The sequence below is a fragment of the Solanum dulcamara genome, chromosome 12 (genome assembly GCF_947179165.1).
Source record: "Solanum dulcamara chromosome 12, daSolDulc1.2, whole genome shotgun sequence".
Lineage (NCBI taxonomy): Eukaryota > Viridiplantae > Streptophyta > Magnoliopsida > Solanales > Solanaceae > Solanum > Solanum dulcamara.
In genome coordinates, this window is record NC_077248.1 from 51,053,980 (window position 1) to 51,077,736 (window position 23,757).

At 36.4% G+C, this 23,757-nt stretch overlaps 1 protein-coding gene across 12 annotated transcripts in view; it reads left to right on the plus strand.

The window, feature by feature from the left end:
• Window positions 1-18,870, plus strand: part of LOC129876095 (DNA mismatch repair protein MSH5) — a 46,476-nt gene extending 27,606 nt beyond the window's left edge. For 6 of the 12 annotated variants that reach the window (XM_055951408.1, XM_055951411.1, XM_055951409.1 and 3 more), the window contains 9 exons: window positions 12,231-12,307; window positions 12,819-12,905; window positions 13,143-13,204; window positions 13,563-13,624; window positions 14,358-14,411; window positions 14,512-14,597; window positions 17,026-17,057; window positions 17,129-17,152; window positions 18,075-18,870. In XM_055951408.1, coding sequence (XP_055807383.1) covers window positions 12,231-12,307; window positions 12,819-12,905; window positions 13,143-13,204; window positions 13,563-13,624; window positions 14,358-14,411; window positions 14,512-14,597; window positions 17,026-17,057; window positions 17,129-17,152; window positions 18,075-18,343 — 753 coding nt within the window. In that variant the 3' untranslated portion in view covers window positions 18,344-18,870. Of the gene's footprint in view, window positions 1-12,230; window positions 12,308-12,818; window positions 12,906-13,142; window positions 13,205-13,562; window positions 13,625-14,357; window positions 14,412-14,511; window positions 14,598-17,025; window positions 17,058-17,128; window positions 17,153-18,074 lie in introns of those variants that run through there. The other 6 variants (XM_055951410.1, XM_055951414.1, XM_055951415.1 and 3 more) reach the window with 4 other exon arrangements.
• The last annotated feature ends 4,887 nt before the right edge of the window (window positions 18,871-23,757 follow it).

The window sequence follows — 23,757 nt, forward strand, 5'->3', positions numbered from 1 at the left end:
ATCCTAATGTATTTTCTAGCTTTCAATCACACAAAGCACCCTCTCCGGTTACTGTAGCTGATGAATCAACTTGCAACATTGTTGGATATGGGACTGTTAAACCAACCTCATCTATTACTCTATCATCTGTATTAAGTCTACCAAAGTTGGCCTTTAATTTGATTTCTGTTAGCAAAGTTACTAGAGACCTTAATTGATATGTATCTTTCTTTCCCGATCATTGTTTGTTTCGTGATCTTACAACAAATCAGGTTATTGGTAAAGGACATGTATCTGATGATCTCTATATCTTTGATGAATGGGAGTCTCAGTTTGTGGCCTGCTCAAGTGTCGTGTTTCCATTTGAAGCACACTGTCTATTGGGACATCCCTCTCTACCTCTGTTAAATAAGCTTAGTCCTCAATTTCAGAATATTCCTTCATTGAAATGTGAGTCATGACGATTTGCAAAACATCATTGCAACTCAGTAGATCCAAAGGTTAATAAGCGGGTTGAGTCAGCTTTTGAGTTAGTTCATTTTGACATTTGGGGACCATGTCCAGTCACTTTCAAAACTAGACATAGGTATTTTGTCACTTTTGTGGTTGATTTCTCTCGGATGACTTGGAATTACTTTATGAAGAGTCACTCTGAAGTGTTTACTCACTTTTGTGCCTTCTGTGCTGAAGTTAAAACCCAATTCAATGCTTCGGTTCGTACTCTAAGAAGTGACAATGCTAAAGAATATATGTCAGAGTTGTTTCAGTCATATATAAGGCAACATGGTATTCTCCATTAGTCTTCATGTGTTGATACACCCTCTCCAAATGGAGTTGCTGAGAGGAAGAATAGACATCTACTTGAGATAGCTCGGGCACTTTTATTGCTAAAGAAAGTTCCTAAACAATTTTAGGCAGATGCAGTCTCTATATCTTGCTTTCTAATTAATTGCATGCCATCTACTGTGCTTGTTGGTAATACACCTTACAATGTTCTTTTTCCTAATAAGTCACTATTTCTAGTGGAACCGAAGGTGTTTGGAAGCACATGTTATGTTCGAGATTTTCGACCATCTGTTACCAAGTTAGACCCTAAAGCATTGGAATGTGTTTTTCTAGGCTATTCTCGCCTTTAGAAAGGGTATCAATTTTATTCCACTGAACTTGGCAAATATCTTGTGTCAACTGATGTGGTATTTTCAGAGACTACACCATTTTTCTATGCACCTCCTAATTCTATAAGTCAAGGGGAGGAAGATGAGTGGTTAGTCTATCAAAGTCACTCATGTTTTGACAGAACAATCTGATGTTGTTCCTCCATCTCTTAGTTCTTCTGTTGATCACCACCCAACTATTGTAACTTCAGTATCTGCTCCATTTGTGATAGCAAGATCGCCAATTGTTCAAGTCTACTCAAGGAGGTGAGAGACTGATGATACTTGTCATGCACCAGTTAGATCACCTGATCCTTCAGAAAATCTTGACCTCCCTATTTCTCTTCGCAAAGGTACACACACTTTCAAATCCACATACTCTATTGCTAATTTTGTTTCCTATAACCGCTTATCCTCTATGTTTAGATCTTTGATTACTTCTCTAGACTCCATCTCAACACCCAAAACAGTGAAGGAGGCTTTGAACCATTGATGCAATGCTTGATGAAATACATGCCTTAGAGGAAAATCACACGTGGGATTTGGTGGATTTACCGAAAGGAAAGAAACTAGTGGGATATAAGTGGGTCTTCACAGCTAAAGTTAATCCAGATGGTTCTGTAGCAAGACTTAAGGCCAGACTTGTGGCTAAAGGGTATGCTTAGACATATGGGGTGGATTATTCAGATACCTTCTCCCCAGTTGCCAAACTCACTTCTGTTCGCTTGTTCATTTCTCTAGCAACTTCTGAGAATTGACTTTTGCATCGGTTAGATATCAAGAATGCATTCCTTCATGGTGATCTTCAAGAGGAAGTGTATATGGAGCAACCACCTAGTTTTGTTGCTCGGGGGAGTATAAGAAAGTCTGTCATTTGAAGAAGTCTTTGTATGGCTTGAAGCAAAGTCCACAGACTTGGTTTGGCAAGTTTAGTGAGGTAGTTCAAGATTTTGGGTTGAAAATGAGCAAATGTGTTCACTCACTCTTCTATCGGCAATCAACATTTGGCTCTATTCTCCTTGTTGTATATGTTGATGACATTGTCATCACAACAAGTGATTGTGCGGGGATTTCTTCCCTTAAGTCTTTCCTACATACCAGATTTCAAATGAAGGATCTGGGGCCATTGAGATACTTTTTGGGAGTAGAAGTAAATAGAGCAAGAAGAGAATTATCTCTCTCAAAGAAAGTATATTCTTGACCTGCTTGTAGACACTGGAAAGTTGGGAGCCAAACCTTGCAGTACTCCAATGGTTCCTAATGTGCATCTTATGATAGATGATGGTGATTCTTTTAATGATCCAGAGAAATATAGAAGGTTAGTTGGGAAGTTAAACTACCTTATTGTGACTCGTCCGAATATTGCTTTTGTGGTAAGTGTTGTTAGCCACTTCATGTCCGCGCCTACGATCAAACATTGGAAAGCTTTGGAACAGATTCGTGTTACTTGAAAGTAGCCCCTGGACTTGGCATATTGTATAGCCACTTGTGTTGAGTGTTTTGCAGATGCTGACTATGCTGGATCCAAAATTAATAGGAGATCGACTACAAGCTATTGTGTCTTTGTTGGAGGGAACCTAGTTTCATGGAGGAGTAAGAAGCAAAGTGTTGTATCTTTATCCAGTGCAGAATTTGAGTATAGAGCTATGTCACAGTATACGAGTGAGATTATGTGGATACATCATCTTTTAACAGAAATTGGCATAAAACATCATACACCAGCAAAACTCTGGTGTGATAATCAAGCTGCTCTTCATATTGCCTCAAATCCGGTGTATCATGAAAGAACTAAACATATTGAGGTCAACTGTCATTTTATTCGTGAGAAGATTAAAAAAAAATTGATTTCCACCAGTTACGTGACGACAAGAGAGCAACTAGTTGATTTGTTCACAAATGCGTTAAATGGAACTCGAGTTGATTACTTTTATAACAAGCTGGGCATGATCAATATCTATGCTCTAGCTTGAGGGGGAGTATTACAAAATCATTACAGCTGTGTAATATTGTATATATGGTAGTCTAGCTGATTTGTAGCGATTTGATTAGCTATTACCATAGTTAGTTAGTACTCTTCATTTATTTATATCAATGTAATCATTGAGCAATAAACAAGTTATTCTCTCCATACCTTATCAATAATAGTCTTAGGTATCGTTTTATAAGTACTCATTCTCATGGGATGTATACTTATCAAGAAGCATTTTCTTCTTGAAATCTTCAATATAGAATCCAAACTATGGAAAGAATTATAAGGAAAATCCTAAAAGTCTGATATCACAATTATGCTTTCCAAGTATATTTACAAGTATACATTCATTCTTTAGCAGTATTCTTTCTCCACTTGCTTGGCATCTTTCTACTTCTTAATATATTATTGGATAACTTGATTAGCTATACTACTCTAACCTCTCTGATGTACTTCCAAACCTCTATATAAGTATCAGTCAAATTATATGTTTTTCTACACTTCAAACTTTTTCATCCCGTCCCTTACTTCGGCTGATTCACAATTGTATGAGGATTTTTTAAGTTATCCTCATGATTTGTATTAAAAAGTTTCATTGACCGTTAAAATGGTTTTCATCTTCATTTCCAAAGGGTTTGAAACTTTAATAAAGCTTATTACACTTGTTACTTATCTGGCCACTTTGATTGTAAAGGAAATTGCAGCAAATAAATTGGCCAGCTCTAGTAAGATTGCAAATCAAAATTTTGGAGTAATGATAAAAAAAAATGTTTATTCTCATTGTTAAAATTTCATAAAATGTAATATATATAGAAATTTTCATTTTTAATTAATTTGATTATTTCAATTTACTTTGCTACGGATAAACCCCTATGTTTTGAAGTCAAGCAACTCTCCCGATGTAATGAAAATCCTAAACATATGCTCCCTCCGTTTAAAAAAGAATGATATACTTTCCTTTTTAGCCTGTTTCAAAAAGAATGACCCATTTCATTTTTTGGCAACATTTTAATTTCAGCTTTCCACGTGACATGTTTACTGCCACAACATTAAAGGGTATTTTGGTACATTTGACATAACTTTAATTTAGGACCACAAGATTGAAAAATCTTCTTTATTTTTTTAAATTTCGTGTCAAGTTAAATTAGGTCATTCTTTTTGAAACGGAGGGAGTATCTATTTATGAATTTGTTTAACCTAGTGAATTCCATTATGTTTGTGTTTGACTTTGGGATTTAGAGGTGTACTGGAAAAACTAAGTTATATTAATATACAAAGGTAATTAGTGGATTTATTCGTGAACTTATGAATCAAGACATAATTAACTAAATAAAAATATGCTTTCTCTAACAACTTAAGCTTTTAGATGAGATAGTCACAATCTTCCACATTGTATTAGAGAAGGCAAAAGTCCTAGGTTTGAATCTACCGCAACCCATTATTACAAAAGAATTTCCACATGGTTGGCCCATAAAAAAGAATCAGGCCAACACGTGAAGGGGTGTATTAAAAAGATAATTAAGTAAATAATATGTTCTCTCTCTAACAGCTTAAACTTTTAGATGAGATGATCACACATTTCAACACTATTTACCATAACAAATCCCGATCTATATGTTCTTGATGAAAAACACCTTTTTCTAACGGATGATTTTGTCGTTTTGATAATTTTGCATGAGAAGTGATACAACAACAACTACATACCTAGTGAAATCCCATAAAGTGGGGTCTGGGATGGTAGGGTGTACGCAGACCTTATCACTACCTCGTGGAGGTAGAAAGGCTGTGTCCGAAAGACCCTCGGCTCAAGTGCATCAAACTCAAGTAAAAGAAGAAGTAAACAATGAAGAAAGCATAACAGTAAATACGAAAAACAGTGTAGCGCCTGCTAGAAAGGAACAATACCGACATGAAAATAGTGTGATAATCGAAACACAATAAACAACATATGACGATAGATAACAAAGGAAAATCAACACTCTACCCCTATTAACCTTCTACCCTAATACGTGACATCTACTCCTTCCTATCTAGAGTCATGTCCTCGGTAATATAAAGTTGTGCTATATCCTGTCTAAGCACTTCCCCCTAATACTTTTTTGACCTACCTCTACCCCTCTACATACCCCTTACAACCAACCTCTCGCACCTTCTCACTGGGGTCTGTGTACCTCCTTTTCACATGCTCAAGCCATCTCAGTCTCACTTCCCTCATCTTGTCCGCCACAGGGGCCATTCCCACATTCTCCCGGATAATCTCATTTTTAATCTTGTCGCTCCTAGTATGCCCACACATCCATCTCAACATTCTAATCTCCGCATCGTACATCTTCTGAACATGTGCATTTTTGAATGGCCAGCACTCCACCCCATACAATAAGGATAGTCTAACCACCACTCTGTAGAGCTTATCTTTTAAGTTTAGGGTGGTGCCTTTTTATCATACAAGACTCCAGAAGCAAGCCTCCATTTTATCCAAGCCGCCCCAATGCGATGTGTGACATCATCATCGATGTCTCCACTTTCCTGCATTACGGACCCAAGATATTTAAAACTCTCTTAGGAATAGTCTGTGTGACAAGCCTCACTTCCATGTATGCTTCATCTAGCGTAACACTGAATTTGCACACCAGATATTTTGTTCCGATCCTACTCAACCTGAACCCTTTGGATTCCAGAGTTTGTCTCCAAACCTTCAACCTAACATTAATTTTGTCCCGTGTCTCATCAATCAATACATTGTCCTCTACAAATAACATACACCATGGAACCTCTTTCTTAATAGACCGCGTCAACTCATCCATCACCAAGGCAAATAGGAAAGGGCTAAGAATTGATCCCTGGTGCAACCCTATCTCAACAGGAAATGCCCTGAGTCTCCTCTCACTCTCACTGTTCTAACTCTAGTCTTGGCTCCATTGTACATGTCCTTTATCGCCCTAATATAAGCCATCAGGACACCTTTAGCCTCCAAGCATCTCCAGAGGACATCCCTCGGGACTTTGTCATAGGCTTTTTCAAGGTCATTGAACATCATATGTAGGTCCCTCTTCCTTTCCCTATATTTCTCCACCAGTCTCCACATAAGATGGAGGCTTCAATAGTCGATTCATCCTAGCATGAATCTAAATAGATTCTAAGAAATGGACACCCTTTTCCTCACCCTTATCTACACCACTCTCTCCCAGACCTTCATAGTGAAGCTTAGCAACTCAATACCCCTGTAATTATTACAATTTTGGAAAAGGATTTTAAGGTACGACCAGGTTCCTACAAAAGGGAAAAGGATTTAGAAGCTAGATCCACCTTAATATACAAGTGAGATTGATATCTGAAAAAGGAAGCATCCCAAGGATCTAGTTGGGCATCAGCAGTTATCAGTTTAAAAGCTGAATTACCTATGAAGCTAACAAAGCTATTATAACTATGAAACATTAAAGGGTGAACAGACCTATCTGATGTATGTAAATGATAGAAGGAACCCCCTTGTCTTCATACATGCAAGGAATTCGTGCAATTTCCAAGGCCGAAACCTGCAAAGCACTACTAATATCAAATTCAACAGTGTGCAGCCTTAACTTCAACAGCAAGTGGTTTAGTTGAGAAAAATCAGAAGTTAGAGAACCTCTTCCAGAAATTCTGGCAATCCCTCATATATCTGCCTCAATTCATCAGCTAGACAAACAAGATTACACTCACAATGCCATAAAGAAAAAGGTGCCAAAACCAATGCAGGGAAGATATTAAACCCGCAAGTTACTGCAGCTGTATATCCTACCTCATCACAGAAACCCTCTTTTACTATTGTCTCATAACCCTTCTCTTTATTTCTATCAACATCAATAACACCAATTACCCGCACATTACAGGCACACACACATATGAAAAGGCTCTTGCTTGAGTACTAATGGTACTAGTACTACCCAAGAGAAATTAGACATATCTCTATGACAGAAACGAGGACTATGGGTGGAAATCTAAGATCATTTTGGCTTGATCATAATTCAAGCTCCAATTTAAAATGTCGCTGATTGAAGAAGTTCCCAGAATATGAGTGGCCAGATTTCCTAACCTAAAACCAGAAAATAAATGCATTCTTGGGCAGGGATAGAGGTCAAAGTTATGAAAATTTTCTTGAAGAAAAGCAATGCTCATTTGTCTTTTTGCCTTCCATAGTATCAAGTTGACAATTTTGGACGATAAAACAAAAGATTTTTCTACATAGATTTCAAACTTCTACTTGTGAAGCTATTCCTATCCAATCAAGTCACAGTGTAAGAGCCTTACATATTGTAACGAGTATTATACCAATAGCGATACTAACTAATTCACAGACACAGGCTAGATCGACTGAGAAGTGATGGACTAGAGATTAACATACAATAAGGACAAAATTTGTAGAATGACTAAGGTCTGACAATAAGCCCAAACAACATGGTGATCTTTTCTTGTTCACCAAATGAAGTGTCATGATCTTTAAACCTTCTAAACCATTCATACAATTCATAACCACCTGAAGTGGAAGAGTTACTACAACTCCCACCTGCAGTCTTGATGTTTTGGTTATAATCAATTTCACACTCCACAGTTTGTGTCCTAGGTTTCGAGTAGTATAGAATTTAAAGCTCTACTAACTACAATTCTCTGATGCATGATGTTATGCTTTGTAGTTTTGAATATTAAATCTCCCTAAACATATTCCATTATACTGGATGGAATCAGCCAAAGGATATGGTTCCCTCATTGGTGTTGAATTTATCCTGTTATTTTTTATAAGTAACACTAATATACTGGTGTTTAAACTTACTCTCAAACTCGTAATGATGTAAACACCAATGAAATAGGTCATCTATCGGTGTTTACCAACTTTCCTCATCTAAAAAATACTTGCATTGTAATGAATGCAATTTCCATATTTGCATCCACTTGAGTCTTGAGCATTGTGATTTGTTACCATATTCAGTAACACTCCCCCTCAAGCTGAAGCATAGATATTGATCATGCCAGCTTGCCACAAAGATAACTAACTCGTGTTCCATTCAATGCCTTGGTGAACAAATCAGCTAATTGTTCTCCCGTCTTCATGTAGCCAGTGGAAATCAAATTTTGCTGAATCTTCTCATGAATAAAATGACAATCAACCTCAATGTGTTTAATTCTTTCATGATACACCAAATTTGAGGATTTATGAAGAGCACTCTGATTATCACACCAGAGTTTTGTTGGTGTATAATGATTCACTCCGATTTCAGATAACAGATGATGTATCCACATAATCTCACACATAAACTGTGACATAGCTCTATATTCAGATTCTGCGCTAGATCGAGATACAACACTTTGTTTCTTACTCCTCCACGATACTAGGTTCCCTCCAACAAAAACACAATAGCCTGTTGTGGATCTTCTATTAATTTTGTATCCTACCTCATCAGCAAAACATTCAACACGAGTATGACCATGATGCCATACAATATGCCACGTCCAGGAGCTCCTTTCAAGTAACAAAGAATTTGTTCTAAAGCTTCCCAGTGTTTGACCATAGGCATTGACATAAACTGGCTAACAATATTTATTGCAAAAGCAATATCTGGACGAGTCACAGTGAGGTAGTTTAAATTCCCAACTAACCTCCTGTATCTCTCTAGATCATCAAAAGGATCGCCATCATCTTTCATAAGATGCACATTGGGGACCATTGGAGTACTGCAAGGTTTGGCAGTCAACTTTCCGGTGTCTGCAATTAGGTCAAGAATATACTTTCTCCGAGACAGAAAAATTACCTTCTTGCTTCTATTTACTTCTACTCCTAAGAAGTACTTCAACTGACCCAAGTCCTTTGTATGAAACCTAGTATGCAGGAAAGACTTGAGAGAAGAGATCCCCGTGTAATTACTTTTTGTGATGACAATGTCATCAACATATACAACAAGTAGGATAGTGCCAGCTACGGATTGCTGGTGGAATATAGAATGATCACATTTGCTCATTTTTAGTCCAAACTGTTGAACTACCTCACTGAACTTGCCAAACCAAGCTCGGGGACTGCTTCAAGCCATACAAGGACTTCTTCAAGTGACAAACTTTTCTATACTCACCTTGATCAACAAAACCTGGTGGTTGCTCCATATACACTTCCTCTTGAAGATCACCATGAAGAAATGCATTCTTGATATCCAACTGATGTAAAGGCCAATTCTCAGAAGCAGCTATGGAAATGAATAGCCGAACAAAAGTGAGTTTAGCAACTTGAGAGAAGGTGTCTGAATAATCCACCCCATAAGTCTGGGCATAGCCTTTAGCCACAAGTTTGGCCACAGAACCATTAGGATTGACTTTAACTGTGAAGAACCACTTACATCCTACTGATTTCTTTTCCTTAGGTAAATCCACCAAATCTCACGTGTGATTTTGCTCTAAGGCATCTCTTTCCTCAAGCGTTGCCTCAGACCATCCAGGATGATGCAAAGCCTCCTCCTTTACTATTTTGGGTACAAAGATAGAGTCTAGAGAGACAATCAAAGATCTAGATGCAGAGGATAAGTGGTCATAGGAAACAAAATTAGCAATGGGATATGTGGTTTTGCAAGTACGAGTACCTTTGTGAAGAACAATGGGGAGGTCAAGGTTTTCTGAAGGATCAGGTGGCGGAAGATATGATGACGAAGGAACTGGCGCATGACATGTTTCATTGGTCTCTCTCCTCCTCGAGTAAACTTGAACAATTGGTGGTCTTGCTAGCACAGACGGAGTAGGTTCTGAAGCTACAATGGTCGATTGGTGCTCAATAGAAGAAATTGTTCTTTCAAAGCGTGGGTAACTTGATAGACTAACCACTCATCTTCCTCCTCCTGACTAGTAGAAACGGGAGGTGCATAGAAAAATGGGGTAGTCTCTGAAAATACCATATCGATTGACACCAAATATTTGCCAAGTTCAGTAGAATAACACCGATATCCATTCTTAAGTTGAGAATAGCCAAGGAAAACACATTTCAATGCCTTGAGATCCAACTTGGTAACAGATGGTCGAACATAGCATGTACTTCCAAATACCATAGGTTCCACCGGGAATAGGGACTTTATCGGGAAAAGAACACTATAAGGCATGTTACCAACAAGCACACTGGATGAGATCTGACTAATCAAAAAACAAGTTGTAGATACCACGTCTTCCCAAAATTGTTTAGAAACCTTCATTTGGAACAAAAGTGCCCGAGCTGTCTCAAGTAAATGCCTACTCTTCCTCTCAGCAACTCCATTTTGAGAGGGTATATCAACACATGAATATTGATGGAGAATACCGTGTTGTCTCATGAATGACTGAAACAATTCTGACATATATTCTTTGGCATTATTACTCCTTAGAATACGTACTGAAGCACTGAATTGAGTTGTCTTTAGCAAGGAATGCACAAAAGTGAGTAAACACTTCAGAACGACTCTTCATAAAATAAATCCAAGTCATTCGAGAGAAATAATCCACAAAAGTAACAAAATACTTATGCCCAGTTTTGGAAACAACACGACATGGTCCCCAAACATCAGAATGAAGTCATGAACTAATTCAAAAGCTGACTCAATCCTCTTATTAACCCTTGGACTTACCGAGATGCGATGGTGTTTTGCAAAATGGCATGACTCACAATCTAAGGAAGAAACATTCTGAAATTGAGGATAAAGCTTCTTTAACATAGGTAAAGAAGGACTTCCCAGACGACAATGTGCTTTGACACAGGAGTAGGCACCAAATCGAGGCTCCCATTCATCAAGAATATAGAGATCATCGGATATATGTCCCTTACCAATTACCTGATTTGTTGTAAGATCACGAAACAAACAATGATCGGGAAAGAATGAGACATAACAATTAAGGTCTCTAGTAATTCAACTGACAGAGATCAAATTAAAGGCAAACTTTGGTAGACTTAATATAGATGACAAGGTAATAGTTGAGGTTGGTTTAACGGTCCCTGATCCCACAATGTTACAAGTTGAACCATCAGCTACCGTTACGGGAGAAAGTGCTTTATGTGATCGAAAGCTAGAAAACATATTAGAATTACCTGTCATGTGATTTGTGGCACCTGAATCAATCACCCATTTGTTCGATGAGGAGAAAAGACATGTTTTTCTTGACTCCGCAAATTTAGAAACTGAAATGGGTTCCTTAAGTGATCTTTGAAACAGACAGAATTTCTCATACTCATCGGTCGAAACAAGAATTGTCTTCTTAGACATTTTTCCCACAAATATATCCAGTGTAATTCTTGACAGAAAACAAAAGGAGTTCAAAAAGTCTGACCCAACAGTTCCGCTCAAATAAATCTACCAGATTGAAGAAATACACAATATTTTGTAGAATCAGCAAAATAAAATTATGAGGCAGCAAATTGAATAATATTCAACCATGTCAAAGAGCCGATATGAGCAACAAAAGCAGCAAATGTAATCAGAATGTCTAAATTTGATTGAACAGCGGCTGTTTAACCGGTTCTCAAATTCAGATTTCTGAAACCCAAATTTCTGGGTCTCAGCAGCAACAAAAGATGAATACCAGAAGAAAAAACGAAGTACAGACCTTCAAATAGAGATTCAACGCCAGAAGAATACCAAAATGTGTTGTGATTGACGAGAAGATGCCGGAGCAGTAAGCCAAAAACAAATATGTTGGATCACACGCCGGTGAGTGGAAGACAGAAACGAGGTGCAAGTGGCGCGTGAGGTTCACTTGCTGCCACCCAGACTGGAGATTTCCTTTCCGCCAGAAATCTCCTTCTGTCTCTTCTTATGATGCTGGTGAGATAAATTTGTCACTCCTAATGAGTGACCCAAACCTTTCTTAGGCAGCCAGGAAAGAATCGAACTTCTAAACAAAAAAAATTTGAGCCCTAGGCTCTGATACCATGTAATCTAATGGAAAAAGTTATTGTTCTATTCATGAATATACAAGGTATTTATACAATTACAAGGAATCCTATAAAAGGAAATCTATCAAAATAAATAAAAGAAAATATTCTACAAATCACTTTTATTATTCTGTAATATTCTACAATCACTCTGATTTGTTACAATATTCTGCTATGATTTGTTACCATATTCTGTAACACATTTTAATAATTTTCTTAGGTTGCCTTGATAGTTTTCCTTTCCCACATTGGAAGTTATGTACCGGCAGATGCTGCCACAGTGGGTTTAACTGACAGGTTTCTGCACTTCTTCTACTGCTTTTAGTTCAATTTATTTTGATGCAGCACCATCTGTCTGTTAAATTTTTTTATTCAACTGCATTCTTCAACACGAGGACATAATTTCCAAGGAGTGTCAACTTTGCATTGGTTATTGTTGAGAATATAATTATGTAATAAAAGTGTGCTCTCACTAATCGTTTAAACTTTTAGATGAGATGGTCACACACTTCAACATGGTATCATAGCAGGACTCATCTCACCCAATGTTGGACCCCCAAAATTAAAAATTGCCCATGTACTAGATGCTAAGGACTGGGCGTGAGGTGGGGTGTTAAAGAATGACAAAAGTCTCACATTGGTGGTTAATGAGATGAGTGGACTCCTTATAAGGCTTGGACAATCCTCCTCCCTTTGAGCTAGCTTTTGGGGAGTGACTTAGGACCAAGACCTAATTTTGCAGTTATATTTTAGGTCATCTGCTTATTGCCTAATATGTGACAGAGTGATAATACCACTTGACAAACAGGATATTTTGTGCCATGGGGAGTAAATTTATGACTGCAGAGCATTCGACATTTATGATTGATCTCCATCAAGTGGGAATTATGTTAAGGTATGCTTTCAGAAATTTTGCATATTGAAGGACTGCAATATATTTCATCTGAATATAGAGCCATGGTTGATCAGTAATTCTGAAATTCAGATATGTATCTATGTTTATTATCAACAGTATGTTTTCTGATAGCATGGTATTATACAAGTATACAAAGGGACACACATTTATGTGATATATACATGTTCAGATCACATAAATATTCTGTATATAATTGCATGTGAATATCATTTTCAGGCATGCAAGTCCTCGGTCTTTATGCTTAATGGATGAGTTTGGTAAAGGTACCCTTACAGAAGGTTGGTCTTCCAAATATCTGGCGTTTCTGTCTCTGATTCTAAATCTTTCATTTATATTGTACTTTGATATGGAAATGTAGAAATCTTCTCAAACATGATACTAACCTAAATACCAATTGAATTGATATGCTGATTTATGCTGATCTCCAGCTGTTTCATACTGATTTTCATAGACTTTTAAATACCAATTACATAGTGATCTAATTTGTCCTTTCTCATGTGCACTAGCATAACAACTTGAGGTTTTTTGTCTCTTGTAAAAAGATTGAACAACCAAATAAAGTAGTACAATTCATTTTAGCACAACAGTATTTCCATTTTTGTTGGTTGTCTCATTCATTTTTGTTATTCCTTTCAGATGGTATCGGCCTCTTTGGTGGAACCATAAATCACTTTGTATCATGCTATGAGCCTCCAAAGGTCTGGTACTACTGCCCTTTGTTTAGATAGGAGGGACGAATGTAAGTGATTTTCCTAATGCTCGTAAGAATTGTGATGGTAATGGTTAAACATTGTTAGCATTTTTCGGTACAACAAAATAATATGAGAATTGAAAAGAATGACAGTATATCGTCATCTGCATGGATATTGTATTGACAGAACTGAAGGGACCACAGCCTTGTTGTTTATTACTTTCTGAAAATTGCATAGTTTGATTGTGTCATCATTTAATAGTTAACACACTTATACATCCCTTTTCTGGTTAGTTTGGCCCCTCTGTCGTCAGGCCCTTTTGGTCTTCAAATAGTACAATTTCACACTGATTTTAAAGAGCAGCAATGTCTCTGTCGTCAGGCCCAGTAAATTCCCAGTAGCACCTCCACCAGTCCATCCCCTCAACACCAACCGATATGTCCACCACCAACGATACACAACCAAAGTGCTAACATCACAACTTTCAAGAAAGAAACAAACATGACGAGATTTTTTATTGTAGTGGTGACCAACAGCCACCAACCTTGGAGCTTCAAGCTCGATTTTTAGTAGCCACTTTACATATTTTGCTTCAGGCCTAGTGATAAGCTTAGACATCAAAGGTTCTCTGAAACATGGTTACCTAATTTCTTGGTAAAAGTTGTGCCTCACTACATGTCTGGAACTTGTGTACTATTATACTAATGGAAGTCTCTAGTCATAATGGTTTTTTTTGCAGGTCCTGGTTTGTACTCATTTGACGGAGATATTTGATAATAGCTGTTTACTGGAGGTATATGTTAATGATTTTGCCTGATGTTTCTTATGTGAAGTCATTTTAAAGCTTTCCAAGTTGTTGGAACCAAGAAGATCCGTATTTTGATAAATTTCAGTCAGACAGAATCAAGTGTTACACTATGAGTGTGCTAAGCCCGGATAAAGATTGTGCCGATGTTGAAGACATTGTATTTCTCTATAGGTATGCTCATGCTTCACTTTTTACCTGATTCCAAGTAAAAATCAACTACTGCAGGACAATGCACGTTATTCCTTGTTTACCTTTTATTTGATCCTATGGACTTGAAACAAATTGTTTTTGACTGTGCTTTCTTAAAATTTGTTTGATTTCTTTTTCAATTCCAAATTAATAATCGGTGACACTTTTATATAATCTACTCATACATAGCTCTAATTTTAAAAGTTAGCCACAGATAGTAGGTTGATAAGATCAAGTTAACCCTTGTAAACTGAAAATTAATTCATTAATTTGGGTCCATTGAAGCGCATCAATTACTATCTCTCACTTCTATTTATTTTTGAAAAAAATTAAAGTATGCTTAGTTTGCAATATTAGAGATTTCTGTTGACCTATTTCATCAGGTCTTGTACCTGTGTTCTCCTAGGGTACTGTATAATATGATCATATATGAAGTCTAGCACTGTACTATTTTATTGTGCAAAAAGGAGAGGCCACATGCCAATCCTTTCCCTTTTACTGACTCCACCTAGAAGTATCACAGAATGACAAAGTATCTAGTTAGTCTATTGTAGTGACTGATCTTTCCAAGTAACAAAGTCCTCACTATCCGTGTTGGTTTACCCGACAAAATAATAATCAGGATTGGAAAGTGGTCTATTAATCCGAAGCCATCAAACTATTTGTTGTGTGAAAAGTAACTAGTCAATAGTGTTTTTTGTGACTTGATTGCCATAGATGACCATGGCAATGGACAAATGATTTAGCAGGGTGTCAATCACACGACCTTGATGCAGAGTTACTGTCAACCACAGTCCATCTCTTGTATTGAAAGTACTTTGCACATCATGAATATGACACAAAACCTTTCAGAATTCTCTCTGCTGTGAACCCCTAGGGAGCGTTTAACCCCTCAAAGTGGGACCTCTCAGCGTATATCCGAATTAATTGCTCCAAACAGGGTACCAGACTGGAAAACCAAAAAAGAAAAAGCAGTCATAGTAGTAATACAATGGTATCCGAGTAGGCAGAGGTCTCGGGTTTGAGTCTCTTGGTCACCCATTATCAAAAAAGAATTTTCACATGCTTGGCCCATGAAAATGAACCAGGCCTGCACGTGAGCCGCGTGTTGAGTTGATATAATTAAGTAAACAAAAGTGTGCTCTCTCTAACAGCTTAAGCTTTTAGATGAGATGGTTACACATTTAAACATTTTCAGATCAAGGACCTAATGAGCTGTGATGTCTCCTAGGCATTGAGCTAGGTCAATCTAGATCTTCCTTTTTCAATTCATGACATAAGTATATTCTCAACATCCTTGGGGAGACAGGGATGATAGCTTGTACATGTAATGATGCTCTCCTGGATCCAAACGTGAAACTCTTACTAGGTTTGGGATGTTCTTAATGATTGCAAAAGATCAAGGAGGTTGGTCGACAAGTTAAACTATCTTACTGGTACTTCTGAACTGTTTGCCTTCCAGTTGAGTACTGTAACTTAGTTTTTAGATTCTTCGTGTGGAATCTACTAGGGAAAGGCTTAATTTACAAGGATTCTGTACGAGTAGATTGTTCAGTATACAACATAAATTAGGCAAAGGTACTTTGTGATGGATGATGTATTTTTGGATAGTGTTTTAGTTGGAGATAATATTGGTGCCTTCGAAGAGAAAGTAAAAATGTGTTTGTAAAATTTGTGCAGCAGTTGATTACCATTTGTGGAGGTGCGTAATAATGACCTCAGAAAAATAAAATAACTACTCAAATAATCAAAGTTTTGAGAGATTGGTTGGATTAAACTTGTGTAATAATCAAGATATATCTCATATTGTATCGAGTCCAATACTTCATTCGAAGATAAGAACACAAAAATAGACTAACACTTTGTGAAAAATAGAAAATGATGCTCCCAGGAGCATTATTTCAAGTTCCGTAATGATTAGTTTGCAAATGTTTTCACCAAGTTTATTACCAGTCCTCCAACTAGCTACATACGTAGCAAGTTTGGTATATGCAACTTGTATTTACCTAATTGAGGAGAAGTGACCCTTCTGATGGATAGACTTTGATATCATTAGCCAAAATTTCAGTGTTAGTATTTTACATTCTATCGAAAACCACCTCTCTACCTCCGTAAGGTAGAGGTAAGATTGCGTACACACCACCCTCCCTATACCTGTGGGATTACACTGGTATGTTGGTGTCATTATAGAATTTTACATTCAACCTAATTGACACTTCTGATTTTAGATCCTGGCATTGCCTAATTTACAATCAACTGTTCTGTTATTCATTTTAGTACATTAAGGGCTACACATATTGTTTGATGATCTTTCAACTTTTACCATGTCCACGTGTTAGACTTAACTTTTCGTGGTGGTTATTTCTTCTCTGGGAAAGATATTATCACCTACTCTTTTATGCCATGTCAGGTTGGTCCCTGGACGTGCACTCCTTAGCTATGGTAAGTGCAACTTTTGTACCTCGAAGGGACATGCAAATTATAAACTTCTAATGGACTCTTTTATTCTACAGGGTTGCATTGTGCCCAGCTAGCTGGTAAGTTAAAATATTCCTTGAAAAGTTCCACATGTTGATAGGGCAGTAAATATGATCATTTGGCCCAAGACTAAGAGCACCATCTATTTGTAATGTTTTTCAATGGCGTCGCCTACTTTTATAGTAGTTTAATTTTATCATATTTTTGCATTTGGTTAAGAAAGAAGATAGGTATTTGGTTCAAACTATATGTGGAAGGTGATTTAGAAGATTGATTCTTCTCTTGCCTGTATGATTTTGATTAGGGGTGGCAAAATCAAACCCAACCTACCCAACCGGTTTAAGTTTGGGTTGGTTTTTGACCCGCCCATTCATTAACTCAACCCATTTCAACCCATAAAAAATTGGATTGATATGTAACCCGAATTGGCTCATGAGAAATCTTGTTAAAATATTTTTAAAACTTTTTTTTTTCAATTTGATATGTTATATATAGCCATAATAAAGAAAAATAATTTTATTAGGTACTAAAATAGTTTAAAAGAACAAATAAAACAATTAATCTTAGTAAAAATTGGGTTGGATTGGGTCTTGACCCCTTATATAATTCATTACCTAACCCATTTTGACCCTAACTAATTTGGGTTGGGTTGAGTCTTGACCCAATTGTTGTCTTAACCCATTATAACCCATCCAAACATGACCCAATCCGCCCAATTGTCACCCCTAATTTTGATAATCTTTCTCACACTAGCAGAATCATGAACATATGCATTTGAGAAATAAAATGGAGAATTACTTAGAATACGGCATATAATAATCAGATTTCTGGAAACAAATCCTATCATGGAACAAAAATGCCTTTGCACTTAAGTGTTTTGTCACCGTACATGGATTTTATCTCCTTGTAGCATCTTGGAGAGTATTTGTGCTTTATGATCAAAAGTTTCATTTCGTAATTCAAGTTTACTTGTTCCTGCAGGATTACCTCATGAAGTTATAACACGAGCAGCATTAATATTGGATACTCTCACGAATGACAACCAAGTTGAGAGACTTGGCAGTGAGAACATAATAGCTCAGGATCAGCAGTATAAGGTAGAATTTCATTTTTCAACAATAGTTGAATCAATTTTCAAGCCATCATTTGCAAATTGGATGCAGGATGCAGTGGAGAAGTTGCTAGCCTTCGATTCTCAAAAAGGTGATCTGCTCCACTTCTTTGAAGAGATCCTTTCTAGCCAATCCTAAAAGGGAGGGGTATCATACTCCTTTGAATTGTCCTTCACATTCAGTTGTGACTCAGATATATTTTATCAATAATGCAACTGTATACGTGAGACTTTTCGCGGGACTCATAACGTGTAAGGCAGAGTCGGTATCTTTTCTCTCAAGTCGCTTTGAGCTATGGAAGACAAAGAAATTAGCTAATTTGGTAAAGGAGACTAATGTCGTCAGCATGGCTCTCGTTTAGTGTTTTGTATAATGGTTATCTCAAATGCCACTTGTGGACCCTTGAAAGATTATTCAAATTGAGAATTGGGTAGCGTTTAGCGGAAACCTCTTTACCTGCCATGCCAAGGTAGGAGTTAGGGTTTGCACACACTCTACCTGCCCTAGACCTCACTTGTGGAACTACATTTGCTATATAGTTGTTGGAATTGGGTAGCTACCGGAAGTGAGTTAATGTGACAATAAAAAGTGTTTTAATGTTTAACTGTGTTGAGGGATGACAATGGTTATAAATTTCTGAAGAAACATCTTTATTTTCTAAACTATCATAGAGACGCCTTTTGTATTAGATCAAAACTAGAATTTTTTATTTATATTAAATTTTGACACGTTATATTTAATTTGAGAGCCACTTAAAATGTTCCCTGCGTCCTGGATTAAATTTAAAATCAGGAAAAGATTCGCTTGTTGAAATCTATTTCTTGTGATAAGCCGAACAATGTGCATAAAAGTAAACTTTACTTAAATCCCATAGTGAAAAAGCTCAATTACAATATATCCCTCATTTTTTAAAAATTATCCGATTTTTCTTTTTTTTCATATTTTTAATACATTACTTATTTTGTTGATACATTAGGTTTTGGTAGTAGAATAATTAATGTTGTTGAGTTATTTATGGATAGTAACGTAATTAAGTTAGGATTGGTTGTTTCAATCAATTACCGTGCTAATTAAGGGAAATAATTCTTAAAAAAGCGTAACGGAAGCAGGACCTTCCCTTTCCTTTGACCAACGGGCCGCGAAGAAGTCGAGACCTAACAAAAGAAGTAAACCTGAAGTGTTGCGAAAGACGGGCCACCGGAAGGGCATACCTCAAGGGGCCGAGCGCCTTCAAAGGTTGCTCCAGTCGCCATAGTTATGAAGAGGAAGAAAAACTCTTCTTAAAAAAAACAGAGCATATCTGCAAAAAAAATTCAATCCAAAATTTGATTTTCATCAAGCAAATCGAGATGAATATCGCGATACTATTGAGACATTCTGGAGTTTGGCATTCCGAAGTGAGTTATGAACAATATAAAAGTGATGGAATCGTAGTCGGCGACATTATATCTTACTTGAATCTAAAAGCAACAATTGCTGTTGAATTGACCATAGATGAATCAGTGAAAAGTATTGAAATCTGATACATCGTTCAAGGTAACTTGTCATCAATGATTATTCGTAATGATATGGGTGTTAATCTTTACATAGAGTTGAAGAAGAACGAGTCTGGATTCGTAAAGTATCCTCTATGCATAACAACATCTGATAGAAAGAGATGTGAATTAAAAGCATTCGACGCTACATCTGGAGCAATTGTTTATGTCGAATCAAATACGAATGAGTCACAAATTTTCAATTTAAAGGAATCTGGTAATGATGCACCTTGTTAGATACCGAAATTGGATGAGACGAACTACATAACTCATACATTTGGTGCGAAAGTGAATGAGAAGCAATTGTATAAGGAAAAAGCAACACTAGTTGATCTAATGGCCAAATACAAAATTGATAATGGATTCAATTTCAAAGTTAAAAGATCTGACAGTAAAAGGTATGTGCATTTGCTGATTTTGGAAATTTGATTTTGTTGTTTTATATTCATGATACATACTAAGTATTATGTATCAATTACAACAGTTAAAAAACTTGCAATCAGAATGTATCAGATACATATGAATGTCTGTGTATCTGATACATGTTAATATTTTTTTATTTTTTTTGTCATGATACATCATAACATTATGTATCTAACTTAGTTCAGTATTTTTTCCAGATATACTGTTGATTTTGTCAAGTTAATTTTGTTATTTTATATTCATGATACATACTAAGTATTATGTATCAAGTACAACAGTTAAAAAACTTTCAGTCAGAAATTACCTTTATTTGGTCATATTACCTATGAAACTCTGTGTATCTGATACATGTTAATTTTTTTTTCTAAAATTATGCAGTTATGTGTTAATATGCTTTTCAGACGACTATTGTTAGAGAATGAAAACATCATGTTGGAAAAAATCAGATATATTCAAAGTGAGATATTTCAAGAATGAACATTCATGTGCATTAAGAGATAGGATTTTCAACAAAGTTAATGCTACAAAGGCTTTTGTAAGTGCATTCAAGGCACCTAAATTGGTTAATCATAAGAGAATTCACACCCCTAATGATATACGAGAGGATATTAAAGCAGCGTATGAAATTGATATTACCAATCAACAATCATGGCGTTCAAAAGAGCATGCTTTGGAGATGTTAAGGGGAAAATTTATTGATGGATATAGACAGTTGTCTGTTACATACATATGCTAAAAATCGTATATCCAAATTCGTACTTAAGTATGCACAAGTCACTAACTGATGAGATAATGTATCTATTCATAGCGTTAAGACCATTGATGAGGGGGTTTCAGTTTTGTCGACCTGTAGTTGTTGTTGATGGTGCTCATGTTGATGGACCTTATAAAGGGACATTTGTATCAACTAGCACACTTGATGGGGAAGGTCTTACGTTTTGTTACTGTTATGTATTGAATATCAGTGTATCATCTCATTTAACACGTTTGTTATGAATCTGATGAATTATAATAACGATATTATTGCTTTTAATAATTTTTTATGTTGCATATTGCCATTGGCGTATGGTGTTGTTGATACAGAAAATGATTCATCATAGACGCGATTTTTCCAGAACTTCAAAAATGCATTTGGTGAGAAGGACAATATGTGTGTTGTATCAGATAGGAAAGAAAGCATAATCAAGAGTGTAAACATGGTATTTCCCAATGTCCCTCACTTTGCATGCATATGGTATATATAGAAAAATGTGTGTACTAACTACAGGAGGAGCAAAGATGTACTAAGTGACCTCTTCTACTCGATGTCCAAGGCATATCGAAAAGATGAATTCAAAAAATTAATGACAAAAGTTAAAAAAATTGATCACCGGGTGACACAGTATTTAAAAAATACGGGGTACGAAAAGTGGTCAAGGGTTCATGCAACTGTCAACAGGGGGAGAATGATGACTTCTAACATCACAGAATGTATCAATGGATGTCTTGTTGAAGCACGAGCGCTGCCTATAATTGACTTTTTGGAGCAAACGAGAATGTTATTTGGTGCTTGGAATTGCAAAAATAGGGAAATAACAACTTATACAATACTTTGGGTAGGAAATTCAAAGATATCCTAGTATCAAACACGATGAAGTGTTCGAGAATGAAGGTACACACTAGTTATTTTTAAGTAGAAATCCACTTAATACATAGTTGCTTGATACATAGCTATTTGATACATCAGTTCTGTATTCATATCTGTGATAATTATTTTCTGCAGGTTGTTGCTTCATTAGAATATCTTTATTCTGTTTATGAATCAGGTATAAGATACATTGTGTGTATTGAAAGAAAAAGATGCAATTGTGGCAGGTTTCAACTAGACGAGATACCATATCCACACGCAATTGTAGTGTTGAAGAGCAAGAACATTACAGACATGCACCCATACTGTTATGATTACTACAAGCCAGATGTGTTGACAAATACTTATGAATTGCCAATGATTCCAATACCAGAGAAGAAAGATTGGTCAGTTTCAAATTTTTTTTGGAAGAATTCGTCTTGCCACCAAGATACAAAAGGATGCCAGAAAGACCAAAGAAAGGAAGAAAAAAGTTCTCTAGTGAGAAGCTAAGAACGAGCACAAATTCTTGTGGTCGTTGTGGCCATGAAGGCCACAACAGAAAGACTTGTAATTTCATTCCCAAAAAGAAATGATGTTTTGTTATCCCAGGATACATTCTATTTGGATCATGTAATTACATCTACACAAATTTTTTACAAATTAGGGGTTGTATTTGATTCATATTTCAATTAACCAGAATAGTAATTGAATATCAATAATTGATACATAAACAAGATGTATCAGAAATATTAAAGCTTGATACATGAGAATCTGTTATATAAACAAGATGTATTAGAAATATTAAATCTTGATACATGAGAATCTGTTACAAAAACAGGATGTATCAGAATCATTAAATCTTGATACATGAAAATTTGATACATAAACAAGATGTATCAGAAGCACTAAAGATTGATACATGAGATTCTGATACATAAACAGGATGTATCATAATCAGTACATCTTATACATGAGATTCTGATACACAAACAATATGTATCAGAAGCACTAAAGCTTGATACATGAGATTTTGATACATAAACAATATATAGAAGAAGCATTAAATAATGATACATGAGAATCTGATACATATACAAGATGTATCAAAAGCAAACAAGTTTGATACATGAGAATATGATACAAAAGCAGGATGTATCAGAAGTAGTAATGTTATACCCCGTACTTCTGAACTTCGGAAAGCCTTCTTAAACTTCATAAAATTTGCCACGTGACCCCGATTAGCTACAACGCTATCAAGTAACTCTAAAGAAAGGAGAATGAGATACCCCATAATAAGCAAGATTGGAAATAGGGCTATAAGAATTCGGAAGGAGTTAGAGGCCAAGTAATGGGTCGTAGGACTCGACTTATTTTCATAAGCTACCAATTTGGATGTCTTACATAATTAAGCCACTTGAGTACACGCCGAGCTTAAGTAGCAAGGAATACATAGGCTCTTGGAGTGAGACGAGATTACGAACCCATGAAAGAGAAATAAGGAGACAACGCGCCTACTCGAAGAAAATAGGTGATGCACCTACTTGGACAAGTAGGTGATGCACCTACTTAGGGTTAAGTAGGTGATGCAGCAGCTTGGGTGGACCCCACGCTGTCACGTGGCAGCCAAGGATTGGAGGCATGATTGAGGTGGCGCCCTAGAAGGCTGCCACATGTCACCTCCTAAGGAGGTGTATATATATGTTATATGCTAGCGTATATCTCATTTTCAGCACTTCTAACTTAAGAGAATTGAGAGAAAAACGTGAGAGAAAGAAAGAGGCAGCCATGGGTTGCTCTAATTTAAGGTAAGCTCCGATTTTGTTCAGTGAATTAATTATTTAAGGTACCCAACGGTGATATAGATGTGTTTAATAAAGAAAATTTTCTATTTGTGGCAGCGAAGAAGAGACACAAACAGCCCACTACTTTTTAGCATACTAAGAGAATTTCCGAGACAAGTTTTAGTAAGTTTTAGCAAGGTATGG